The sequence below is a fragment of the Rhinichthys klamathensis genome, unplaced genomic scaffold, assembly GCF_029890125.1.
Source record: "Rhinichthys klamathensis goyatoka isolate OS25496 unplaced genomic scaffold, OSU_Roscu_1.1 h1tg000391l_1, whole genome shotgun sequence".
Taxonomy (NCBI): domain Eukaryota; kingdom Metazoa; phylum Chordata; class Actinopteri; order Cypriniformes; family Leuciscidae; genus Rhinichthys; species Rhinichthys klamathensis.
In genome coordinates, this window is record NW_026606894.1 from 2,550,184 (window position 1) to 2,575,468 (window position 25,285).

General features: G+C 38.0%; 3 protein-coding genes across 10 annotated transcripts in view; 1 reads left to right on the plus strand and 2 right to left on the minus strand.

Moving 5' to 3' along the window:
- Window positions 1-4,148: 4,148 nt before the first annotated feature.
- Window positions 4,149-7,186, minus strand: sertad3 (SERTA domain containing 3). Its single transcript, XM_056234186.1, has 2 exons — window positions 6,973-7,186; window positions 4,149-5,040 (listed from the first exon to the last, which is right to left on the minus strand). The coding sequence occupies exon 2, from the start codon at window positions 5,030-5,032 to the stop codon at window positions 4,217-4,219; it is 816 nt and encodes a 271-aa protein (XP_056090161.1). The 5' UTR covers window positions 5,033-5,040; window positions 6,973-7,186; the 3' UTR covers window positions 4,149-4,216.
- A 90-nt stretch (window positions 7,187-7,276) lies between these two features.
- Window positions 7,277-11,931, minus strand: blvrb (biliverdin reductase B). The gene is made up of 5 exons (XM_056234187.1): window positions 11,731-11,931; window positions 10,802-10,965; window positions 9,743-9,830; window positions 9,514-9,645; window positions 7,277-7,822 (listed from the first exon to the last, which is right to left on the minus strand). Exons 1-5 carry the CDS (start codon window positions 11,813-11,815, stop codon window positions 7,668-7,670), a joined length of 624 nt encoding a protein of 207 aa, XP_056090162.1. The 5' UTR covers window positions 11,816-11,931; the 3' UTR covers window positions 7,277-7,667.
- Window positions 11,932-19,154: 7,223 nt separating this feature from the next.
- The window catches only part of LOC130069951 (spectrin beta chain, non-erythrocytic 4-like), a 99,923-nt gene continuing 93,792 nt past the window's right edge, over window positions 19,155-25,285 (plus strand). For all 8 annotated transcript variants that reach the window (XR_008803819.1, XR_008803820.1, XR_008803821.1 and 5 more), the window contains exon 1: window positions 19,155-19,516. The gene's annotated coding sequence lies outside the window, so the exon portion shown is untranslated. The remainder of the gene's footprint in view (window positions 19,517-25,285) is intronic.

The window sequence follows — 25,285 nt, forward strand, 5'->3', positions numbered from 1 at the left end:
AAATTGTGTCCTACGTGTGAATGTTCTCTAGCGTTGTTTTGTGTAGGATTTGTAACTGTTTGCTATTTTCATATTCAGATATATTTCCAGACTATTAAATAACTTTTTTTGTTCTTTTTTTTTTTTTTTTTTTTTGACCAAGACCTCTCAGTCTGGACAAAAGAAACAGGAAGACAATCCCGTCCAGTATTGCATTGTTCATCGAGGAGTATGAAATGAATCATTGTTTTCAGAGCTAGTTGATGGTGGTTTTTGATGTCCTGAGATGTGTAGAACTTCAGATGCACTTTATAACTGGCTTTTTACACTTTATAATTGACAGCCAATGACTGTTATGCTGTCTTTTTGTCTTTATTGTAGTATTGTACATTCATTGATTATTCTTTGTATCATTGTATAGTAAATGTTGGATGGTAGGGAACAAAAAAGGTGCCTGATATTCATGTCAGAACAAACGGTGTTTTAAGAAATGCATGCACAGAAAAAAAATAAAAACTTTGTACTTTGTGACTGTGTGATGAAATTTATCATGAGTCTGTGTAGCTGTGGAGTTACAGGAAGGTTTCACTTCACACATCCTGTATTATTTCTTAAACACTTTAAATACAGGGGCTGGACAATATAGTGTTGGAGGTTTCACACCAATATATGTGCGTTTGAGTGTGAAGGTTGCAATAGCACAACTGTACACAACTATTGCAATCCACACAACATGATGGGAGACGCATTGTTTTTGTCATCTGTGACTAGTCTTTGTGGTGTATTGAGAGCTATGGTATCTAGGATAATGTCCAACAGGAGTAACTATCAATGCAAGAGGAAGCAGTCTGAAAGGGATGTCCAGAGACTAACCCGGATTGTATCCAAAAAACACACACAGCTGCCCAACTCAACACTGTTTCCACCAAAACTGTTCGTCGGGAGCTCCACAGAGTCTATATTCATGGTCAGGTTGCTTAGTATAACCAAACAATTGGTCACTCATGCCAATGCCAACAGTGCAAATCTTGGGCTGTGGACAATGTGAAAAATGTATTGCTCTCTGATGAGTCCACCTTCACTGTCTTTTGGTCACGGTGTGGAGAAACCCCAAAGAAACTTAAAACTCTGTTGCGTGCCCAGAGTGACGCACAGGGTGGATCAGTGATGGTTTGAGCTGCAAAATCATGGTATTCTATGGACACGTCACAGTGCCAAGGACTACCAAACCATTCTGGAGGACCATGTACACACGGTAAAAAATTATTCCGTAAAAAAACGGATAATGTACTGGCAGAAAATTACCAGGACATTTACCTTTAAATGACGGACAGTTCCTTCAACTCTAAAACGGAAAATTCTGTATATTAACGGTACATTTTCTGTACTATTCACGGATAATCCTTCATAATACAGCTTTGGTAGCAAATAATTAAAGAACGATATATTCAAATTGAACATGGTTTATTTTTGTAAAAATTTTCATGTAAACATTCTTAAATGCATTCAATGGGTAAAGATTTATTTATATATATAAATATTATATACACTCACCTAAAGGATTATTAGGAACACCATACTAATACTGTGTTTGACCCCCTTTGCCTTCAGAACTGCCTTAATTCTACGTGGCATTGATTCAACAAGGTGCTGAAAGCATTCTTTAGAAATGTTGGCCCATATTGATAGGATAGCATCTTGCAGTTGATGGAGATTTGTGGGATGCACATCCAGGGCACGAAGGTTCCACCACATCCCAAAGATGCTCTATTGGGTTGAGATCTGGTGACTGTGGGGGCCATTTTAGTACAGTGAACTCATTGTCATGTTCAAGAAACCAATTTGAAATGATTCGAGCTTTGTGACATGGTGCATTATCCTGCTGGAAGTAGCCATCAGAGGATGGGTACATGGTGGCCATAAAGGGATGGACATGGTCAGAAACAATGCTCAGGTAGGCCGTGGCATTTAAACGATGCCCAATTGGCACTAAGGGGCCTAAAGTGTGCCAAGAAAACATCCCCCACACCATTACACCACCACCACCAGCCTGCACAGTGGTAACAAGGCATGATGCATCCATGTTCTCATTCTGTTTACGCCAAATTCTGACTCTACCATCTGAATGTCTCAACAGAAATCGAGACTCATCAGACCAGGCAACATTTTTCCAGTCTTCAACTGTCCAATTTTGGTGAGCTCTTGCTAATTGTAGCCTCTTTTTCCTATTTGTAGTGGAGATGAGTGGTTTCCGGTGGGGTCTTCTGCTGTTGTAGCCCATCCGCCTCAAGGTTGTGCGTGTTGTGGCTTCACAAATGCTTTGCTGCATACCTCGGTTGTAACAAGTGGTTATTTCAGTCAAAGTTGCTCTTCTATCAGCTTGAATCAGTCGGCCCATTCTCCTCTGACCTCTAGCATCAATCAACAAGGCATTTTCGCCTACATGACTGCCGCATACTGGATGTTTTTCCCTTTTCACACCATTCTTTGTAAACCCTATAATTAGTAGAACCCTAGCATTAATGAGAAATTGAACAGGTGTTCCTAATAATCCTTTAGGTGAGTGTATATATATTGTTCCCACAATGCAACGTGTAATTCAAAATACGGGTAAAAGACCTGTAAAAGACAAATATGGAAAAATCCTTCAAATTTATATTGTACATTGTACCGTATTTTTTTACAGTGCAAAAAATGGTTCCAACATTATACCCTGAAGGAATAATGCACCAATAAACACAGCGTGACTTGTGACAGAATGGTTTAATGAACATGAAAGTGAAGTTGCACATCTCCCATGGCCTTCACAGTCACCAGATCTGAATATTATCGAGCCCCTTTAGGATATTTTGGAGGAGTGAGTCAGCAAGTGTTTTCCTCCACCAGCATCATTTAGTATCACCGTTCTGGAAGAGGAATGGCTCAAAATCCTTCTAGCCACTGTGAAGGACTTATATCTGTCATTCCCAAGATGAACTGATTCTGTATTGGCCGCTAAAAGAGGCCCTAATAAATGACTGTGGTCTGAAACCATGAGTTTGAGTTTTATTGTCCAACCCCTAGGTTTGGAAAGCAGCTGTAATAAACATGACAGTTGGTAGATACGTTTACTCAATCTAAAAAAATCCTTATCTCTCCTATAAACAGAATAAACAAGTTTCCTTCCTGTCACACATGTAGTTCTTGTTCATGTTTTTGCTTAAGACTAATAATAGCAATTCTAATAGTTATATATGAAATAAAGCAATAGTTTTTCTTTATCAAAAATGTATATTCAAGATTGTTTTTAAAAGTGTAATTTTTCCACCACTAATATATTTCATACAGACTCTACAGGCTAATCCTTTTCCTGTAGACTTGAAAATGGGATGTCTTGTTTTGTAATTTCTTAAGCAAGTTTGTCTAATCGCCTTTCATACATGAAATCATAATTCTCATTAAAATATTAAGTCATCTGCATGGCATTTGGTTCAAAAGGTCATTTCACTCTTGTGATTCACTTTCATAAACATACTTCCTCATTTAGCCACCTGATGTCACCAAGTATCACTTTATTTGACCTATAACAATAGAATACAAAGAGAGATAACATTATAATTTCATACTGTCAATAGTAAATATTTTGCATAGGCAACTACATGTTTTGCCGGCTGAAACAGCACCAGTATATTCATAATGCTCATGTAAGACAATTACTGCATATAATAATAATAATACATATATCTTTAAAGTAAAAATCCACACAATCTCATATTTTAATGACCTTAGTCCATCTAAATCCAATCTTCAGGACAGAACGACATATCAAAGCATCCATTCTAAAATTTAGGGATTTGACTTAATGGAAAGTGCATCTCTTTGAGAACAATATCATTTCTAAAAGTAAAAAATATATATAGAGAGAGACATTTGTAAGGACTTCAAAACAACGGTTTAAAAGTCATCTGGAGTTTTTCTGCACTTTGTTAATTGACACGTTCAGGAATGAATCTTTTCATTTCTCGCAACAGAACTAGAGATGTGCATATCTATAGTTCATCAAGAGGACTAATGACTGCTATTAACCATCAGCTGACATTGAGATCGACTACTTTGCACGACAAAACATGAGGTAGCGAATCATAATCCGGTAGAGAACAGTCTTATTCAATGGAAATGTCTTCAGTACACCTCTAAAAAACTGTTTTTATCAAATAACTCCAGCTATCACTTCAATATCAGAAACATGATATCATAATCAGCTTTGCGGGTACGTCCGCATTAGGATGTCCATAACATGCTCGATCTCCTGGATTTCCCATGTGGCCTGACCATGAGAGTCTAAAGATGAGGAAGAGGATGCCGATGGAGATTTGGACAGGGATGGTAGATACTTCACTAGATCGTCGGCCGTGACGGAGAAACCTTGCAGAAGATTCACCTCCGGTTCAAACACAGACGTGTCGATGTCCAGGAGAAGTTTATCTAAAGCTACATCCTGAGGACAACCTAGACACGCCGCCTCTGATTTGATGGACGTTCTTTCAGTCCTCGAACTCGACAGAGGACACTGCGCGAGCCTGGCATCTCCTGTTAGATTCTCTACGGAGCCGAGCGGAGCCCTTGAAGGCCCTTGACCGCCATCTATGACTGTATCTAGATCTTTGAGAATAACAGAGATGGCTGAAGATAAAGAGAAATCCTCCTCTGAAGTCCAGGCCATGACTTCCTCCTCCTGCATATTTTCATCATTCAGCGAGAACAGAGGCGCGTTATGCTCTGTCGAAGGGGACCCACTGGGGAAATCGGGCTCCAACCCGGAGTGAGTTTGTGATCTAGTAGGGATTTTTACAGCGGACAGAGATTCTACCTGCGCCCGGACCTCGGACTGAACCTGCCGCAGTGTGTTGTTGATCAGAACCGAGCGTAACAAGCTGGGCTCCACGAGGGCCTGGTCACGGTGGAACTTCTCCATGGAGATGTCCAGCACAGACTGCAGCTGACTCTCCCACGCTCCTCCTCTTCCCTCGCCCTCCCGGTGGAGGAGCTTACGCTTCTGTCCTTTGGCCACCATTTCACACTCTGCAAAACAACAGCGAGTTTGAGTTTAGAGTGCAAATATTAGGGGTGTAACAATATATCGTGTCACAATATATCGCAATACAAAAATGCAACAATATGTATCGTGGATAATGACAATATGTATTGTGATTAATTCACCCAAAATAAAAATTACTGTGTGAGAAAAAATTCAAGTTTACAGAGTTTTAGTGTCAGTTTAGTGTTACCAGTAAAAAGTGGCCTACATTATATTAAATATATCTAGTCAGTGACAGAGTGCATTAAGCATATTCGTCTAAAATAATGAGCCTATTAATTTACAACAGTAACAGTACTTTTTTTGTTTACCTTTTACCAAATGTCTTGGAGTATCGCAATAATATCGTATCGTGCAAAATAGACACTTCGTGCAGTAGAGTAAAATGCCCAGCTTAAGAACAACGTGCATTTACTTTAAAATTGTAACAGATTTAGAAACAGATTTAGTTTAGCATGTGCAGGTTGGATGATGATACAGCAGTTAATGTGTTAATGAGGAGAAATAAATAAAAACTTTTTTCTATTTTAGCAGGGTTATTAAAACTAAAACTTTAAAAAAAAAACTGAATTTGTTGTTAACTGAAATCAAATAAATTTGAACTAAAAAGAAAATATATAAAAGTTAAACTCATTTTATTTCAGCAAGTTGCCAAAGCAACATTTCTCTTTAATTTAGTTTAACAAATGTACTACAATAACTCAAACTGAAATAGATTTAATAAAAAAAACTAATAAAAATGACAAAAACACACCAGAATTACAAAAATATTCAAGTTAAAACGGAAAATAAAATAAAAACTGAATTAAAAAAATATTAAGAAAAACTATAAATTATATTAAAAATAACACTGGGGAGAAGCTGAAGCCCACTTATACATGACTTTTGATATCATTAACATAAAATACTGCATTAACTATTCTATTTAAAATTGTGTTTTGGCAATTTAATTGACAGAGTTAAAAAGATTCATCTAAAAGGTAATTATTTTCTATAACTTACAGGTATATGAATATATAAATATTTAATTGCCCATATTTTATAAAATAATATAATATAATATAATGAATTGTGAATTCTAATTGAAAGGTTTCACTCAATTAGCCTATAGGATTTAATGAATAGCAATGATGTATGAAATGTACATCTAACTCATGGAAATTTTCAATAACAACCCAATGATTTACAATAAGTAATACATTTAAAAAATAATTACATAATAGTATTAACAACATGCCACTTGGGGCCTTCTGTGCCAGTTATCTTTACAATCCTTCATTGACAAATTCTCACACACACACACACAAACTTTGATATTCAACAACATAATGTCACAGATCACCATTTTCCACAGGCACAAAATTAGATCAATTAACCTAAAAACTATTTTGACTGACTAAATCACACGAATGTTGTAAATTCAGATAAAATTACAATAATAAAGAGTTGAGATGAGATTGCGTGCCAAGAGAAAAAATATTTGGGTTTTTTTTTTTTTTTTTTTGACCTAAGTTATAGCCTAATATTTAATACAATGACCTAAAACGAACCTAAACTTCTAACTGATGAAACGAGAGTCAGTTTTTGCAAACTCTAGACGTGTAGGACAGAATGTCATCATGTTAAAAAAAAGAATGTAACGTATCATGTTTAATTTAATTAACTTAAGACTTCTTTCGAACTGTATTTCGAAGACGACATATGCCTGTATATTTTGCGATAACCCAAGAATCGTTTTTAATCGTATATAAACAGTAACTTAATTCGTTCGAAAAAAAAACTAAGTTATAACCGTTAGGCATAACGTTAATCACTAAGTTACATCTGCCCATTTCCAGAAGTTTGTGTAAGCAGAAATCAGTGCGCTAGCTTAGCATGGTAACTATCCTACTGTCTGTATCGCATGTTTAACTCACCTGTAAAGTATGTAAACCAACTCCAAACTCGATGTAACTATTGTAAGTTTATACAGTAATTTGACCCCTTTAAATTGTATAACGCTGCTGAAGAGTCGGACTCGTTTGCTCTGCTGGAATTTTTTTTTTGTCCCGCCAGTGATTCAATCAGTTCTGACGTCACGCGCGAGTCAGGAATGCTGGGTATTGTAGTTGTGTAAGTACTTACTAGTTCTTAAAGGTACAAACACCTAAAAATGTGATACAAAATACTTTTTTTCGCCACATAATAATACTATGAATAATACACATAAGTAAAACGAAAAACAAGCAGGAACATCTTTATTTTAAAAACAGAAAATTAAAAAGAAATCTACATTATTAGGCAAATTACATAACATGTATTTTAATTCAATGTTTTATAAGGCAAAACAAAAACAGAGAGATTTTTTCCATCCAACCATCTGTTTTTCAGTAAGTACAAAATAAAATTTAAATACATTTTTAAGCGATGATTAACTAAAAGTACAATTATTGCTGGGCAGCATATGTGTTCATGAAAAAAAAAAAAAAATCAGAATCAAAAAACTTTCTCTGTTAACATATGTTGCTCACTGCAGAGCCAAATGATGTCCAGCTCCCCCTGTCTGGACTGAGAGCTTTTAGTACCACTAAAGAGAAATTACTGAGAGCACTTAAACAAAGCCCTGAGTAGATTAACTATATTCTCCACTAACTCCGACTGTCTTTCCATCCCATTCAGAAGTGGAAAGGCACTTGACAAAGAAATGGCCCAGGTCATATTTGGAGATGACTCTTCCTTTTAACATGTTCTCAGTCACGGTGTATTTTTCTGTCAGAGGCTTGTCATCTGGAAAGACAACAAAAATGAATCAAAGTATTTCTTGATCAAGTGTTGGCGTTGAAGGTCCTGGCAGCAAAATATAATTAACCAAAACAGCAATTGTAAACACAATTCAACCATGACAACTCTCAGAATAGTTTTGGTATGTTATTGAATAAGGCGATGTTAGTGTATTTGGTCTTGGCGGACTAGATCTGCTACGCTGCTGCTGCTGTATTAGAAGAAGCAAGTTTGGACTTGATACACAGATACACAGACACACTGCTGTGAGCATGTAAGATATGCTGCTGCTGCTGCACAAATAGACATAAATCTTACACAAAATTTACACAACACCGTTTTCAACTAAAAACGTACAACCTTTTACGCGTTTTGGACGTTCGTTTACACGACAACGGCGTTTTGGGTGCCTGAAAACGCAAACTTTTGAAAACGGGTTTCGAAGTGCAAGATTTTGAAAACGATCAAAACATGTAAACATCAAAAACGTGAATCCCTGAAGACAATGACGTCGTGCACATGCGTATTACATGTTCAGTCTATAGTGTTTCATCCCCATCTAATGGCCTTGGCTGCAGAATACAGCGTTTTTAGTCATTTTCGCGGATCCGTGCGAATGGGGATCGTTTTGACTATGGTGTCGTCTGTACGTGGAAAACTCAAAAGAAAAAACTTCTCCGTTTTAACATATCGTTGTAAACGTACCCTTAGGCAGGTGGAGCTGGGGAGGTGAAGGGGTTCAGAAGAACTCAGATACCTCGTTTCCACCCAAAAAGAAGTGGTTCTGGTGCTGGTTCAAAGTTGGTTCAGAGTTGGTTCAACTTGCGAACCTTCTCAGAACCTGTTTGTTATTCCACTGACTAGAGCGCCCAGCAGCGAACGACGTCGTTACGTCACTGTGTATGTCGCCATACGTCTTAGCTAGAAACGCTTGCAAGTACAACATTACTTTGGGATTATCTCTAACTCGTGAACCAAGAAGGCTTTAAAAACAATTGAAATATGTAAGTCTTTTAATCTTTTCCTTTGATATGTAATCTTTTCTGATTAGTTATGTACCCCTGTCTTGTGTCTTTTTTTTCTTTCCATTTATTTGTTCTATATTGTGACTGTTTTCTTCTTTCCTTACATAATGTTTTCAAAAAAAAAAAAATAGAAACGCTTGCACCAACTTCAAGCATAACAATTACAATGGCGGACTACATTGTGTTTCTGCAAATGTTTCTCCTGGCGATCCTATATTGGGGTCAGAAAAGATGTTTAGAACACATCTAAACCCGCCTCCAGCCCCCGCCGTAAGCATAACGTGGTAAAAGAACGGTTCTAGTCCAGTAAAGAGTTGGTGCCGCTTTGGAACCAGTTTTCCTGGCCGAGAACCGGTTCTTTGGCTTTCGAAACACAAAGAACTGGTTCTCGAGTAGGCACCGGCTCCGAACCGGCTCTCAAAATGCTTTGGTGGAAAAGGGGTATGATAGCGCACTGCAGGACTGGCTTACAGCAAACAATGAACCAGTCTATTTAAATGTTGAGAAAGCAATCTCATTGGCTCCAGGATCAGCAGAAGCCAATCAGCTTGTGGCAATGATGTGATTGCTTTCAAAATTTCATGTAAGGACCTATCAGCCTGCGCCATCTAGCGTTTCATGACTTAACTGAAATTCATATTTTAGGGATGTAGGTCACTTAATGTTAATTACCAGCAATATGTGGAGGCATGACTGCGATATAGTCCAGTCCTGACTGCTTCAGGACAGTGTTCATTCTGTCATGATCTTCAGTGACCGGCACAAGACGAGGAGGAACTCTGGCACGATCCCACAGGAGGAACGCTGTGAAAAGAGAAAGAGAGAGCGATGACAAATTCTTCATATGCAAGTATGCACTTACACACTAATGAAGGAGAAATATGGATCGAAACATTGATACCTGACATGCATGCAACAACTTTGCGGATTCCACGAGCTTTCATGACCTCCAGAATGTTCCGTGTTCCCTCAGACATCATTGTTGTGGGACCAGCAAACAAAATTTCATAGAACAAGTTAATAATGTGCAATTAGTTCACCGGTAAACGCAATCAATTCCTAATGGATAAAATCAAGTCCCGTCCTACTTTTTTACTCTAAAGGGTTTGTTCACACTTGGCATGTTTTAAATCGATTAAAACGAACCCTGCTGTGATTGCTCTGTTAGTGCGTTTCATTTGAACATGTGTGAGCGCTGCCATCTGAACCCTGGTGCGCACCAAACAAGCGGACCGAGACTCCTGAAAAGATGGGTCTCGGTCCACTTCCAAACAAACTCTGGTGCGGTTCGGATGATATATGAACGCAACACGGGACATGATGTCATAAGATGCGACCCTAAAAAGGACAGAATGCTCAAGCACACCTGTTTTTTTCTCATCATAGTCACAATGATGTTGCCCATTACAGTTCAGTAAAGCCATCAGAACTGCGTCTCCCAGCAGCAGATCTTCGTGTGTGTGTGTGACGGAGGGATTCCTGTCGCTGTTTTGACTCCTTTACACATTTTATAAGCTCTTCACGAGTTCTCAGTTGGTCAAAATACCATCATATGTAGCTACGCACATACAACGAGGGCATTTAGCCCAGCACACAGCATTGTTTTGGATGTTCGGTAAGGTCTGTGTTGCAAAATATACCGTACGTGATAAAATTCGACCAATCAGGTTGTGAACATAACCCTATGCCTTTAGGGTTCGGTGTTAAAATGCCAATGTGAATGCTAAGCGGGATCAAGACTAATTTTTTTTGGTCCAGACCAAACGAACCAAGCGAACCGAACTACAAGTGTGAACACACCCAAAATAACATCGAATTACGTAAATAAAATAGGGTTTTCATGCTGACGTTACTTAAAATTTTGAGTAAAATTCATTCGTATCTTATAATGGCGTGTATATGACCAAGGACAAAAATAGCTACATTACTAAGTGAATTTGTTTTTAGGTTAAGTAAACTCACTGAGATCATTTCTTGTCCCCAGAATGATGATGACTGCATCCTGACCCTCCAGGGTCTTCTTCACATCTTCTTTGTTCAGAACATCTCCCACTACCACTCTGGAGGCCTTGTGGTCTGAAGGAAGCCTTGCAGCGTCTCTCACCAGCACAGTCACACTGTAACCTGGAAGCGCAAATAATCAAAGACGTGAGAAGAATCGGCAAAATAGATCATGCAAGATGTCTGTTTGGTCAGGATGACCATAAGATTTCCCAACTATCAATCAAATTTTGTGAAGTAAAACCAATAATAATTTTAAAAAACGCTCTTATGAAATTGAGATTATCATATTTTCAAAAGGTAGATATGTTCACTGAAAATTTATTTGAAAAGAAACACAAATTGAACACTATTTTGGCACCAATTTGTATCATATTCATGAAAACGGCATATCTTTACATTTTCATCTATAGTTATTTACTCTAAACAAAAATGACAATAATCCAGCTAAAGTCGAGGCAAACGGATTCAGACCCATGCAATGTCCAGATAAAAACAGACAAGAAGGTGTAACCTTCTTATCTTTAAAATGCATACTCTTGTGACTCAGCAGATTAGTTATTATGCATGACTAAGAAGTTTCGCAAAAGTCTCGTGATCTCAATGCATAAAGTAGCTGTTAGCAAAACAAATAAAACAAATACATAATTTAACAACAAAATGCCAATCCACAGAAAATCCAAGTTCAACAATTGTTAATATACAACTCATAAAGACTGTGTTAATCCTATTTTCATTCAATTTTACAACTTTCGACACAACAGTTTCTGTTTTACAACGTCTTTGCTAGGTCAAAGACAGCTGCTGCACTGAAATATTGAGAAGCACAGGATCATTTTAAAATATCAGCTCTGTCCCAGATGTCATTGTTTAAGAGTTTAACTTTACCTGCGGTCACTGCGATAGGTAAGGTCGCTGACCCTGTCATCCCCGTGCAGCCGAATATTGCCACATTTTTTATAGCATCAGACATTTCGGCGAGTAGAAAAGCTCTTGGTCGATACCACTTGGAAACAGAGATTTTACTGTATAACCCCACGCTCAGGCACTAGCAGTATGTCTAGCTGAAATCCTTATCTTCAATGTTATGTCAGTGCTGCTGTCATGTAGGCTACGTAACTCCTCTAGAGGTCTTAAAAACTAAAGGGGCGTTTTTTTGTCCCCACTAGAATTCTGATAAGCCACGCCCTTGATTTGCTGTTTGGTGTTGTTTCTACGGCTACATAAACTGACTTCTGATCTGTCCAATCGTTGAATGCTTATAACTAGTGCTGACCAATCATAGCAAAGAATGACCAGGTTAAGGGCGGGACTTGTCGATGGGTGGGTGGGTGAATGAACGTAACCAAATCATATCTGATGTAACCCTTTTAAAACGTTTTTAAAGGTGAAATGATAGCTCACTAAAAGGGTGATTCTCTGAATTGGGTGCCCTTCAAGTCCCCCAAACTTGCTACAAAGATTTTCAATTGAAGGAAATCACAAAATGCATTTTAATGCTGTCAATTAATAGAACCAGGTGCCTTTGCATTATAATGCAACACAATTTCTTTAAAAAAAAAATTTAATTTAAAGATAAGGTTGCCTAAGTAGTAGACAACAAGCAAGTTTGCATGTCCTCACTAACCATCATTACATTTTCGTTGCATATTAAACAAATAAAAAGTACAATTAATACCAAAATGTTGCTGCTAATATAATCATATGTTGGTCTACTTTAACTAAAATATACATATATATAAAAAAAATAATTAATTATATATGAAATTACAATATTTATACACGTCCTCCAGTTTGTTTTCAACCCCGTCACGCCATACTATTTACCCCCCTATAAAAATAATGGATCAATCCCTGTGGCATCTCATCCAGGAAGTGACATCACACAAGTCTCTTAAAGAACATGCTGCAAAGAAAGGCAAGTGTCAGTATCTTTTCTTACCTATATTTCATGTTTTTCGCTGTCAGATTAAGATTGTCAGGCTCAACATTTCAACTCTGTTGTATGACTAAATGATAGTAAACAACGGTTTGAGAAGAATTAAATAATAGTTTTGCAAAACATTACAATTTTATGATGTCCTAAATGCCATGTGGTGCTACTGTCTTTGCTAAGTAAGGAGTTATGGTTACTATTAGCCAAAAACTTCAACCCCGTCACATTTTTAGTATAACAGGGTTGAATCGTTGTGACAGGGTTGAATGTTTGACACTTCTTAGTAGATTATTCAATTGTAGACTTGTTGTATTGTGATGTGAACTGTCAGAAATAATTGATTATGCCGTTTTATTTTCAGACATCGCAATGGCAAAAACAGCAGCAGAGAGGCAAAGACAGTACAGAGCAAGAAGGGATGCAGACGCAGAGAGAAGGGAAAAATATCTCAGGAGTGAGCGTGAAAGGTGGAAAAGGGACACAGAGGCAGGGAAAAAGAAAGAATAAGTCGTAATATATAATAAATAAATCCATTCTATATTGAAATAATGATGATCACTTCAACCCTGTTATCATTTTCAACCCCGTTATGCTGAGTTCAACCCTGTTATTTGATAGTTTTTATTAATATTTTCGTGATAAGAAGACAAATTAGGTCAATGTTTGTTTTGCTGTGTGTAGAATTTACCGGACAGTCGGAAAAAATACGAAAGCCTGATTAAATCCTAATGTTAATGCATATTTTGTGATAAGATATGAAGACCAATGTTAGATACAGTTTTCATGAGCTGATTTGGTATTCAAATGGTGAGTATTTAAAAATAAAATTCTACAGGCAATAAATGATATCAAACAAGGGACATCTCATTGAAAAGCTTCTACAAGAATTTACTTGAAAATCTTTTTAAACCATATTTAAACAGGGTCCAAGTGGTCTGTGACGGGGTTGAACTTCAAAACAACTTTCAGTAAGAAAAAACACTCAATATCGATTAGAATTTCATGCCTGAGGTGGGAAAATGCATTTTCTTAAAGGTTTGACTAATCCACTATCACATGAAATGATCAGAAATACAACTATTTGAGGTATAAAAAAAAAAAAAGGTATGACCCAAAAGGCACCCATCTCAGAGAATCACCCAAAACATGACTTAGTATTTTGGACCAATTTTTGACTACCTTTCAGAATATAATGGGTTATTTATAATCAGTCATTGTTTTTAGACTTTTCACACTTTTAGTTCATTTACCATGATTTATAACTAGCTATAGATTAGCATCATTTTGTGTTGTCTTGTTCCTACTGTTCATACTGTCTAATGTCTAGGATGGGTTAGTAAATTACAATGTACAACGGGGCAAAAGGCGGTATGAAGGTAAATTAGTAGCAAAACTCGAGAGCACGTAGATATGAATTTGAGAACTTGTACAATAAATATTCGTATGTGTACGCGAACATTTACAATCACAGCTCCGATGTGAAAACCTGTAAAATAAAAATCTTAACTTGAACGCTGAGATTTGCACTCGCAGACAATAGTCACAAAGCTGTATTCTGAATTTGAAGCTGCAGACAAGCGGTCACAAATGTGTAAAATGCCATTCACAAAGATACAACGACAGACACAAACTTGTAATACAAATTTGCACTTCTTCTAACATTCAAATTCGCAGTACAACCTCAAATTGGCACTTGCAACTTCTCAAATCTGTCACTGCAAGTTCAAATTTCGCGCCTTGACTTTTGCTACTCTTTTCGCGATATATGAGGTGCAAAACTGATTTTGTGCACCTGTAACTCAGTAGTAGAGAGAGAGAGAGAGAGAGAGAGAGAGAGAGAGAGGGGGGGGGTGTTCAATGAAGCCGTTTTATTGGTTGGCGCCTAGCCAATGAAATGGGACTTCTATTGTACTCGGTGATGTCACGAAACCCGCCTCCTCGTGGATGTTCTGAAACGCTAACATGGCTTAATGCATTAGACTAATTTAAAAGACATAAATGATATTATCAAACTTAGTAAACACCATACTAATAATGTATAGCCTACTACAGAAAAACAGATGAGCACAGAATATGACGAAAGAAAGCAAATTTGTGTTCAGTGCAAATATACCAGCTGCCTGTGTTTTATTAATAATGTATAACGAATTGTGTGTGTGTGTTTTTTTTTATAACTGTTGGTCCATTAAGCCTCATTAAGCGTTTTCTTGGTTTTCTATGAGAGGAAAATGCTTAACGTACAATTAAACGAGTTGCGTTCATATTCTGCTCAATTGCTTTTCTGTATGCTTTATTTATGGGGTTTCCTGAGTTTGGCCTTCTCTGTGGGCCTCGAGTCAGTTCAGTGTAACAGCGTACGCTTCTGTTGTTGTACGTCACACGCATCACGTACATGACCAGCGTCGGCCAATAGTGAGCCTACGTGTGACGTAGCTCTATACGGAATCACACTACGTTAACTGACTAGAGGCCCAAAGAGAAGGACATGAATAGTTGAAATAAAGTCGTTATTTGTTTTTGCGCACAAAAAGTATTCTCGTCGCTTAAAGGACAACTCCGGTGCAAAATGAACCTCGGGTGTAATAACACATTGGTACAGACTAAATCGTTCCCTGAGATTTGTTTTCATGATGATCGAATGTAAAGAGTTTTATCTCTAAAAACAGTTTAGCTTATAACGCTATATTGGGCATCGAGTAAGCAAAAAGAGATCGCTAGTTAATACCATTAACAAGGCTCAAATTAGCCCCACACTAACACGGCAGCATAATGAGTGTCCTTACATGCAAACCGAAGCATTGAGAACTTTGTAAGTGTATAGACAGTTTAATAAGAAGATACTTTACACAGACAGTACAGTTAGCGCATACAGACAGCAGCCATCTTGGAAAACAGCCTCGATCAGTCAAACCACGAACACGGTGATACGTGAGCTGAACTGTGACTTGGAATCTCATATGGTCCGTTGTTTCCGGAAGAAAGCACTGAGCGCATAAGAGAAGCACTGAACGCAACAGAAAAAATAAAAAAATAAATATAATTTATCTTATCTTCTATTGCTACACGTACTGTTCGCTCACCTCCGGTTCGATTGATCGAGACTGTTTTCCAAGATGGCTGCTGTCTGTATGCGCTAACGGTACTGTCTGTGTAAAGTATCTTCTTATTAAACTGTCTATACACTTACAAAGTTCTCAATGCTTCGGTTTGCATGTAAGGACACTCATTATGCTGCCGTGTTAGTGTGGGGCTAATTTGAGCCTTGTTAATGGTATTAACTAGCGATCTCTTTTTGCTTACTCGATGCCCAATATACTAGCGTTATAAGCTAAACTGTTTTTAGAGATAAAACTCTTTACATTCGATTATCATGAAAACAAATCTCAGGGAACGATTTAGTCTGTACCAATGTGTTATTACACCCGAGGTTCATTTTGCGCCGGAGTTGTCCTTTAATAAACTTAAGATTGAGCCACTGTAGTCACTTGGACTATTTTAATGATGTCTTTAATAACTTTTCGAGGCCGGCAAGTTCAATCCCTGAAGAATGGACTAGTATGGAGGAGTGATCCAGCTCTCAGATTTCATCAAAAATATCTTAATTCGTGTTCCGAAGATGAACGAAGGTCTTACGGGCTTGGAACAACATGAGGGTGAGTAATTACTGACAGCATTTTAATTTTTGGGTGAACTATCCCTTTAACATGTTGCGTTCATATTCTGTGCTCATCTGCTTTTCTGTAGTATGCATTATTGTGTTTACTAAGTTTGATAATATCATTCATGTCTTTTAAATCAGTCTAATGCATTAAGTCATGTTAGCGTTTCAGAACATCCACGAGGAGGCGGGTTTTGTGACATCATCGCGTACAATAGAAGTCCAATTTCATTGGCTAGGCGCCAACCAATAAAACGGCTCCATTTACACATTTGTGACTGCTTGTCTGCAGCTTCAAATTCAGAATACAGGTTTGTGACTATAGTCTGCGAGTGCAAATTTCAACATTCAACTTCAGATTTTTATTTTACAGGGTTTCACATTGGAGCTGTGAGTGTAAATGTTTACATACAAGTACGAATATTTATTGTACAAGTTCTCAAATTCACATCTACGTGCTCTCGAGTATTGCTACTCTTTTACCTTCATAATGGCGCACCTTAAAGAGTGTTCACCCAAAAATGAATATTCTGTCATTAACTCTCCCTCATGTTGTTCCAAACCTGTAAGACTTTCGTTCATCTTCAGAACACAAATGAAGATATTTTTGATGAAATCTGAGAACTTTCTGTCCCTCCATAGACAGATACGCACTTTGATGCTTCAAAAAGTTCATAAAGAGATTGTTAAACTAATCCATATGAATTGAGCGGTTTAGTCCAAATTTTATAAAGAGACACGATAATTTTATATGATTTAATTTAGGCTTTTATTGACATTTAAACATTGATCAGTGAACAATAACCATAGACAGTATAAGAAATGGACAGAGCCATCTCATTGGAACTCAGTTGAGACAGTTGAAGCCCATTTTTAGCGATTTCTGAGCACTTCCGTTCCTGACGCGCAGACTCAAACCGACTCAAACTAAGCTTGATGACGTGAGCAACCTGTCTGACAGACGTTAATCTTCTAATAACTGTGCGTGAAAATTGCCAACGTTAATCTTGCAGAGACGGGGAACTTGAGCAAAGAGTTCTTTGGCGTGAGTGAGCAGGAGTAAGTATTCCGTTGCTTTTATGGACTCATTATCTATGGGCTTCTCCCTTGACGGGGCGTCCCCCCGATTGCCTGCGAGCTTCTCCTCCTGTCTGTACGGTAATTTCTGTACAGCGCGACAGAGAGTCGAGTGGTTATGACGCAATCGTTAGCCTATTTTTACTAAAACTGTTTCTACGGGGCCATAATGTAACATAGAAGGTAATGGAGCACTTTATACATTGTCGTGTTACTTTAGAAATAAATAATGGACAAATGGAGTCTTTAAACGCCTCAGATGTAAAGTTATTCGCTGTCAAAGTGACGCCAAAATGAATGGGAGTCAATGGAAATGCTAACGCAAGTGAAGTTCTGCTACAACATGGCGGCACCCGGCCGGCTTCAACTTCCGGTCGATGGATTACCCCCTTGACAATAACAGAAGCTCAACCAATGAGCTCAACTGAACCTGCTTGACTTACGAGAATGAACCTCATTGGTTCTTGCAGAAGCTCAAACGTGCTGCGTAACACGAGAATGAACCTCATTGGTTCTCGCACGTCAAGAGAACATTGAGCTTCCTTTACCACAACTGATGTGTGCGTTGATGAATGTTTATTTGTGAATAAAAGTCTAAATTCAATCTGTTCATCATATAAAGTGATCGTGTCTCTTCAGAAAATTTGAACTAAATCGCTCAAATGGATTCGCTTTACAATCTCTTTATGAACTTTAAAAAAAAATTTTTTACGGGTTTGGAATGACAATTAATGACAGAATTTTCATTTTTGGTTGAACTAACCCTTTAAGAAAAGGTGAACGTTTGTGCCATCTAGTGGTTCAAGGAGAGTAAAGTCAACTGTTGTACCATCCACATACTAGAGAGGATGGCTTTACAAATCTGGGTTAAAAATCATGTTTTGGTTCTTCTATACAGTTCATAGTCATAGGCTATTTGATGAATATGTTGATATGATATATTAATATAGCCTATACCGAACTACTAGAATCTGCTTTATACCTTAAATATAGCCTACTATTTACCCCATAATAAAGTATGATAAAACAGAGGACCACATGTCAAGATGACTGATGCACTTGTAGTGTACGCTACTTCAAATCTTAAAAGTATGTTTAAAAAACTGTTCTTTCAAATATTATAATATTAATGGAATAAAAGGTGTAGCCTATAATATAATTAGACTTTCATGACTATGTTTCTAAATATATCAAATAGCTACAAATATATGACAGCAAATACATAGCATAAAAGATCAATAGAAATGACATTAAAGTATATTTTAATTCACCCTATCAGTACATCCATTTATACTTTAACCATGTTTCAAAGACAGCGGAAATTATATCGATATCGAATATCGAAGTCCATGCATGGGCTAATTTTAGTGGGATCACTTTTTTTTATCTAACCAGTCTGTAAAACCAGTATAACCCAGCAAACCACATTAGACTAGTTCATAGGCTAATTGTAGACCGATATTTTCACGAGAGGGTTGTAGTCTATACTTGTAATAAGCTTAATTTGAAAGAAGGCTATGGGAAGTCCTCACAAAGATAAGTGTACTAGTGTGTGTCTCTCAATGTGTGTGTGTGTGTGTGTATGCGCGCGCGCACACGTGGCTTCCCACTGCTGTATCCTCCGCGTTATTGAGAGCGCAGAGAGAGAGAGAGAGAGAGAGAGAGATAGGGAGCGCGCGCGTGTATCCGGTGCACGGGATATCCGAGCACACCGGCAATCTGACCGAGCAAGCAAATCTGGCCTCAGACACGTTTTGAATGTGATGCGCGTGACATCACCCTTGAAGAAGCCGCGTACTGACCGGTGTCATCGAATGTACCGAGTGTCGTTTTGCGCCACGCATCCCCTTCTCATCGCATCCGCGCGCCGTGTACCTGACTGAAGTATGCCAGAGAAAACACACAGCGCTGAATCCACCCGGGATTATTCATACACCGCGTGAGAAGCATCTTACTGCATTGATCTGTGGAATAATCATTCATCCTTAGGAGTGGGTGTGCAGGTAAGGACGCAGTGAATCGCATATGTCTGTACTGGTGAACAGTGATTCACACATACATTGTTGTAACGTCCGTTGATTCCTGTATGTTGAATGCAGCGACCGGCCTGTGCTGGACACACACTGCAGTCATTTCTGGGCCGTGTCTTGAGCCGATATTTCACTGTCGAGTGTCAGTGGTGGTGGAGTGCTTATTTTAAATGTCAGCTGCGTTTGTTTTGTGTTTAAGAAAGGCCTGATATTTATATTTGCACGGTGCTGCATTTTCCAACACACTGCACATTGGACCACACTGAGGAAAGTTGCTTGTAAGCTCAAATAAAGTGTCAGGCCTGAATGGAAGAAAACATTAAATAGGCGGCATGAACATTAGATATGTAAGGTGATGCGAATAAACAGCGCTGGGTGTTAACGGTGATGGGAATATTGGTCAACAATGCGGTAAAGGCATTAAAGAAATACATCATCCATGTTAAAGCTGCACAACAGCTCCAATCATAGTATGTGTCCGTAATAAAGCAGCAGTGTACTTTTAGTGTAAAACATGAAACACTTGCTGTCATGCATGACCTGTTCTGCAGCATACAAGGAATAGTCTGAGGTGATTTACAGTGCTATTAGGGGCAGGGCATTTGAGTCATATTAAGGTTAAATGCAAACAGTAGGTTATGTTGGTGCCTGCATTGACCATGCATTGCTCCGGGTTGTATTGTCTTTGAAATTGATGTACTGTATATTTAGACTGCAAAGGAGGCACAGAAGCTGCACCCAAAGCAGCACATGCCACAAAAAGGTCAATTCATTCAGATTGTGAAAGTCCCCATGAAATCAAAATTGGGCTTTTAGTATGACTGTGTTAGCCCTACTGTTATCTGTAAGCTAGTGTGCGCCGAAACAATGACACAATTCACATTTAGGAGATATTAGCATTCAAAACTTACAGTCTCTCACTTCTGCCGTTATGGATCAATGATTTTGATGATATCACTCTGCACTTCTGCTTTTCATCAGATTTTCTGTCCAATCAAATGCTCTCTGCAATCTGAAGCTCCACCCCCTACATTATAAATAGACGCTGAAGCTGCAGCTAAAATCGGATATTTCACTGATATACACTCTTCCCACATTTACTATTTTCTACATGGTGAATGGCACATAGTGCACTATATAGAGGATAGGGAACGATTCAGACAGTGTAAATATGCTTTACATTGGGGCGAATGAAGTCTGGTTCCACGTTAGCGTCTCGCGAACCGTCACAGTGCACAGAATCTGCTCCGGTCCAATGAGGAACTGCGGCTTTACTGAGCTCAACAGCTCTGGCCGACGCTAAACGCTATTGGCTATTTAAAAAAAAGGAGCTGTTCGATATGCCCCGCCCTGTCTTCCTGTTTTAGTGGCAATAGCTGCGTCCAAAATCGCAAATTTTTCTTGAGTAGGTACTTATTTTGAATAAGTAATTACTTCACGGCCGCTAAAAAAGTATGTTCTATATAGTATGAATCTGTGTAGTATGAATGTACTACATTCACCTTGTTGCCCTAATGCCCTTATCACATGACCTACCAGGGTCAGTTGCATCGCTTCACTGCCATTCACAAATCCTGTCCTGTGGCCTCATGGGATAGTAAAGTGTCCATATGCACACTTCTGAATCTCACCAGAAGAAGTAGGCTAGTTCATCCGGGTACTTTTGACCTACTCTGTCTTTTATGAGTACTCAGAATTCGGACAAACTTCTTTTGTCACAATACTCTTCTTTTGTTTTTGCCTACTATGTAGTTAGGAAGTATGCAAATTAGGATGCAGCCTGTGAGTTTCGAGGCACTTCAGTAGGCCTTTAAATGCTGCACATACAGTAGGTGAAATAAATGGAATTATAATAGCAATAATTATGTTTTATGATTATTGGAAAATGGTTAATGAAAATATAAAATAATGCAAAAAATGATGACAATAAAAATGCATACACTAAATTAATAATCAATAGTTTTACAAATACAATTTTGAAATTATTATTTGTACTTTTTAAAATATTTTGGACTGTCTAAAGGCACAATATCTCAGTTATAGGAAACCAAGTGTCAGGACATATACATGTCATTATATGTTGTTTGTTTTGTCTGTGAATTTCAAATAGTTATTTAATATAAATTAGTTGATGCACAACTTTGCAAATGCATTTTTTTTGGGCCTATATGTGTCTTTCACAGTGACGAGATTGAAGGCTAGGTTTATTAGCAATGGATGTTGTAACAACAAATGCTTGACCTGTGAGAACATAGTGTGATGTCATAGCGCTCTCTATAGTGCGCTTACGTTTACTGTTGCACATACTAATTTGTTGTCTTTTAAAATCAATCAAATGTGTATATGTGAATATGTCCAGTGTAGTCCAGTTCTACTGATGTCATTGATCCCCAAGCAGATTTTTCAGTTGAATAAATTCAACAAGATGTCTATATTTACTCAATGTAATCAAGAAATGAAAGAAGGTGGCAGCAAGCATAGAGAGAGAGAGAAGTCCTCTGCCCAGGGAGTGACGGCCTTCATGTTAATGCAGCATGGCATGATCTCCCTCAGGTCCTTCTCGTCTCTTCGAGGACTGGATCACTTTTTTATTCCCCTGAAAGCAACCTTACAGTCTGGGAAGAAGCACCAGCTCCTATAGATCTATATCTGACCTATTTGAGTTTAAATGTAGAATGTCCTTTTTAAAGGGCAATTGCTGTTCTTGTTGAGGCAGATTCTTCCGTCAGATTATCCTCGTCCAGCCCATCACATTGTCTTGAAGATGGAAAGTGATTTAGGAACATGATGTCATGATTAGGCTATATCAATGCAGATTTATCCTGTTATGCTTATGTATTGACAGTGAGGAGACAGGGTGGATGATACCTGCTGCTTTGATAAATTAAAAAGAGCTAATTAAGCACGCCCAGACAGAATCTGCAGCGCTTGTTGTCAGCAAAAAATTATACTTTGTTTGGACCAACTTTAAAATATATATCTAATTTTCAACCCTCATTCTGACCCTGTGACTGAAATGATCCGTTTTAAAGGGGCGGCTCCTTTAAGGCTTGTCAGTAAACGGCCGCTGTTATGATTGGCTAACGTCATTGCATAGGAAATTGTATCAACAGCCGTACAATTTTACTCTTTCATTTGTTCTCTTGTCGGCAGACTCAGGTGTGGGCATCTGTACTATATCCAGTGTAGACAGCGTCAGTGATTATAATGGATTCTTTTGGCTTTAGACGCAACGCTCGCATCCAGTGTAGACATATGTCAGCCGTGAAGCGACTGAATGCCAGTGGGCGGGGCCTATGGTGTGATGATGTATAACTATTCATCGACGTCTTGCTCTGGAGGCAGTCATATGCAAATACATTTCCATATGTGATGTCACAGTCTGCCCGTGTGACATCACAAATTCCTCAATATCAAAACTAGGTTTGAAGCTATGAAACTTGCAGAAAGTTTTAGTGGGATCTGTTCTCTGTCAAAAGATGAAGGCAAATTTGATTTCTCATGTCAAGACCCCTTTAATATTAATCAAAAATATTTATTTTCCCTAAGACAAATACATAAATGAAAAGTAAGATTATTTATTATAAGCCAAAATGTTGCTTAATAATATTTTTGCCTTAATTTCACATATACAAAATCTAAATTAGCTATAATAAAAAAAATAAAAAAAAAATATTTTCACTAAAGATAAAACTTTTATTTTTTTATTTTAGTAAACTAAACTTGTTTATCCAACTGATTTGGTAAAAGGTATTTCAACCTTGGGGATGGAAGTTAAACTCAAATATAACAAAAAACTAAATATAACGAGTTGAGATTAGGGTTTACTTAATATAATATACGTAAATATATAAATAAAGACTTCGAAGGAACTTAATGGTTAATGTGATGTCTTTTTAAAATATGCATCATATTTTCTCTTACTTATGTACAAAAAAAACACACCAAAAAACGGTCTACTACACCGAGGAAGGTCCAGAGCACAGCCAAAGCTGTATAATAATGAGCAATGCTCTGCAAGGGACAGCAGAAGAATAAAGGCTTCAGCTCCTTGATTTACACGCCTCCAAAGACAAACAGGCCTTTTCGACACATCTGCAGTCCATCAACCAGAACTACTGATTTTGCCTTAAACCTCAGAAGATAAGTGACCTAAATCAAATGTACTCACGTGTGTGTGTGTGTGTGTGTGTGTGTGTGTGGTGCGGTTGTGTCTGATTCTGATGCTTGCGAGGAGTGGAGTTAATTGTGAATGTGAGAACGCCTGAAGTCTCGTGCTTCTCTCACAGATGTGTTTGTTCGTCAGAGAGAAACACATGCCAGTTAGATCCTGCGGTCTGTCATGTTGGTGGACATCAGGTGCTGGGGAGGAAGAAAGCCCTGATTGGCCCAGGAAGGACAAGAGAGCCTGACACGAGGTCAAACCGTTACTACTGGTATCAGAGAAGTGGGAAAGGAAACCCTGGGTACATTATACTGAATGCTATCTGATACAGAGGTTGTGTAAAAGATACATTGCAAATTTGTTTCATTCACTCTCAGAAAAAAAAGATACAAAAGCTGTCACTTGGGTGGTGGTACCCTTTCAAAAGGTACACCTTTGTACCTTATTTACCTCCTGAGGGTGCATATTTAGTACATATTTGGGTAACACTTTATTTTGATCGTCCCTTTTGAACATTCTGTTGACTAAAAGTAACTTTGCAACATGTCAACTAACTCTCATTAGAGTATTAATAGACTGTCTGCTTAATATCTGATAACTCTTTATTGTGATGCTCCTCCAACAGACATTCCTATGACTATAAGTAACTTTGCAACTATGTCAACTTATTCTAACCCTAAAGGTCAAAGTATATTTCAGTTTTTACGTGTACGCGAGGGTCAGTGCGCGTGACTCAAATTGTGAGATCAATAATAATCAATAATTTATTGCCATGTCAACTAAGTTGATAGGAATTTGTCTTGGTACAACTCTCAGACATAAATAACCAAAAAACAGACATCATAAGTACACCAACAATGAACCCAACAATCCCCAGCAACCATAGGACATAGGACCAAAACCCTGCAGACATTAAAAAGGACAATACCCTATGGCAGAGAAAGTGCACAATGCATACAGTTAATGAGGTGCTGCTAGCCGTCAGTGCAAATTCAGATATCTGATAGCCAGAGGGAAAGTGCTGTCTCTAAAACGTGATGTAGAAGTTTTAATGCTCCTATATCTTCTTCCTGATGGGAGTAGTTTAAAGAGATGGTGAGCAGGATGAGAGTGGTCCGCTATGATGTTTTTAGCCTTTCTGATAATTCTAGTGGAGAAGAGTGAAGAAAGTGAAGGGAGGCTACAGCCTATGATTTTTGATGCTCTGCGTACTACTCTTTCCAACCTAGTTTTGTCCTGAGCGGTTGTGTGACCGAACCAGACAAGCATGGAAAAAGTAAGGATGCTTTCAATTGTATGTCAGAACACACAGGTCGCACATTTAAATTTTGTTTTGCAGTACCGTAATTAGTTTATCCACTTCTAAAATCTACTAATAGTCAACTAACACTCTAATGAGAGTTAATAGACATGGTGCAACGTTACTTATAGTCAACAGAATGTGTTGGTCAACAAAATAAAGTGAAACCCATATTTGTACCTAAAGAGTACATTAGTACCTTTTGAAAGGGTAGCGCCCTAGTGACAGCTTTTGTACCTTTTTTTTTTCTGAGAGTGTACCTTAATATGTGTGTTTT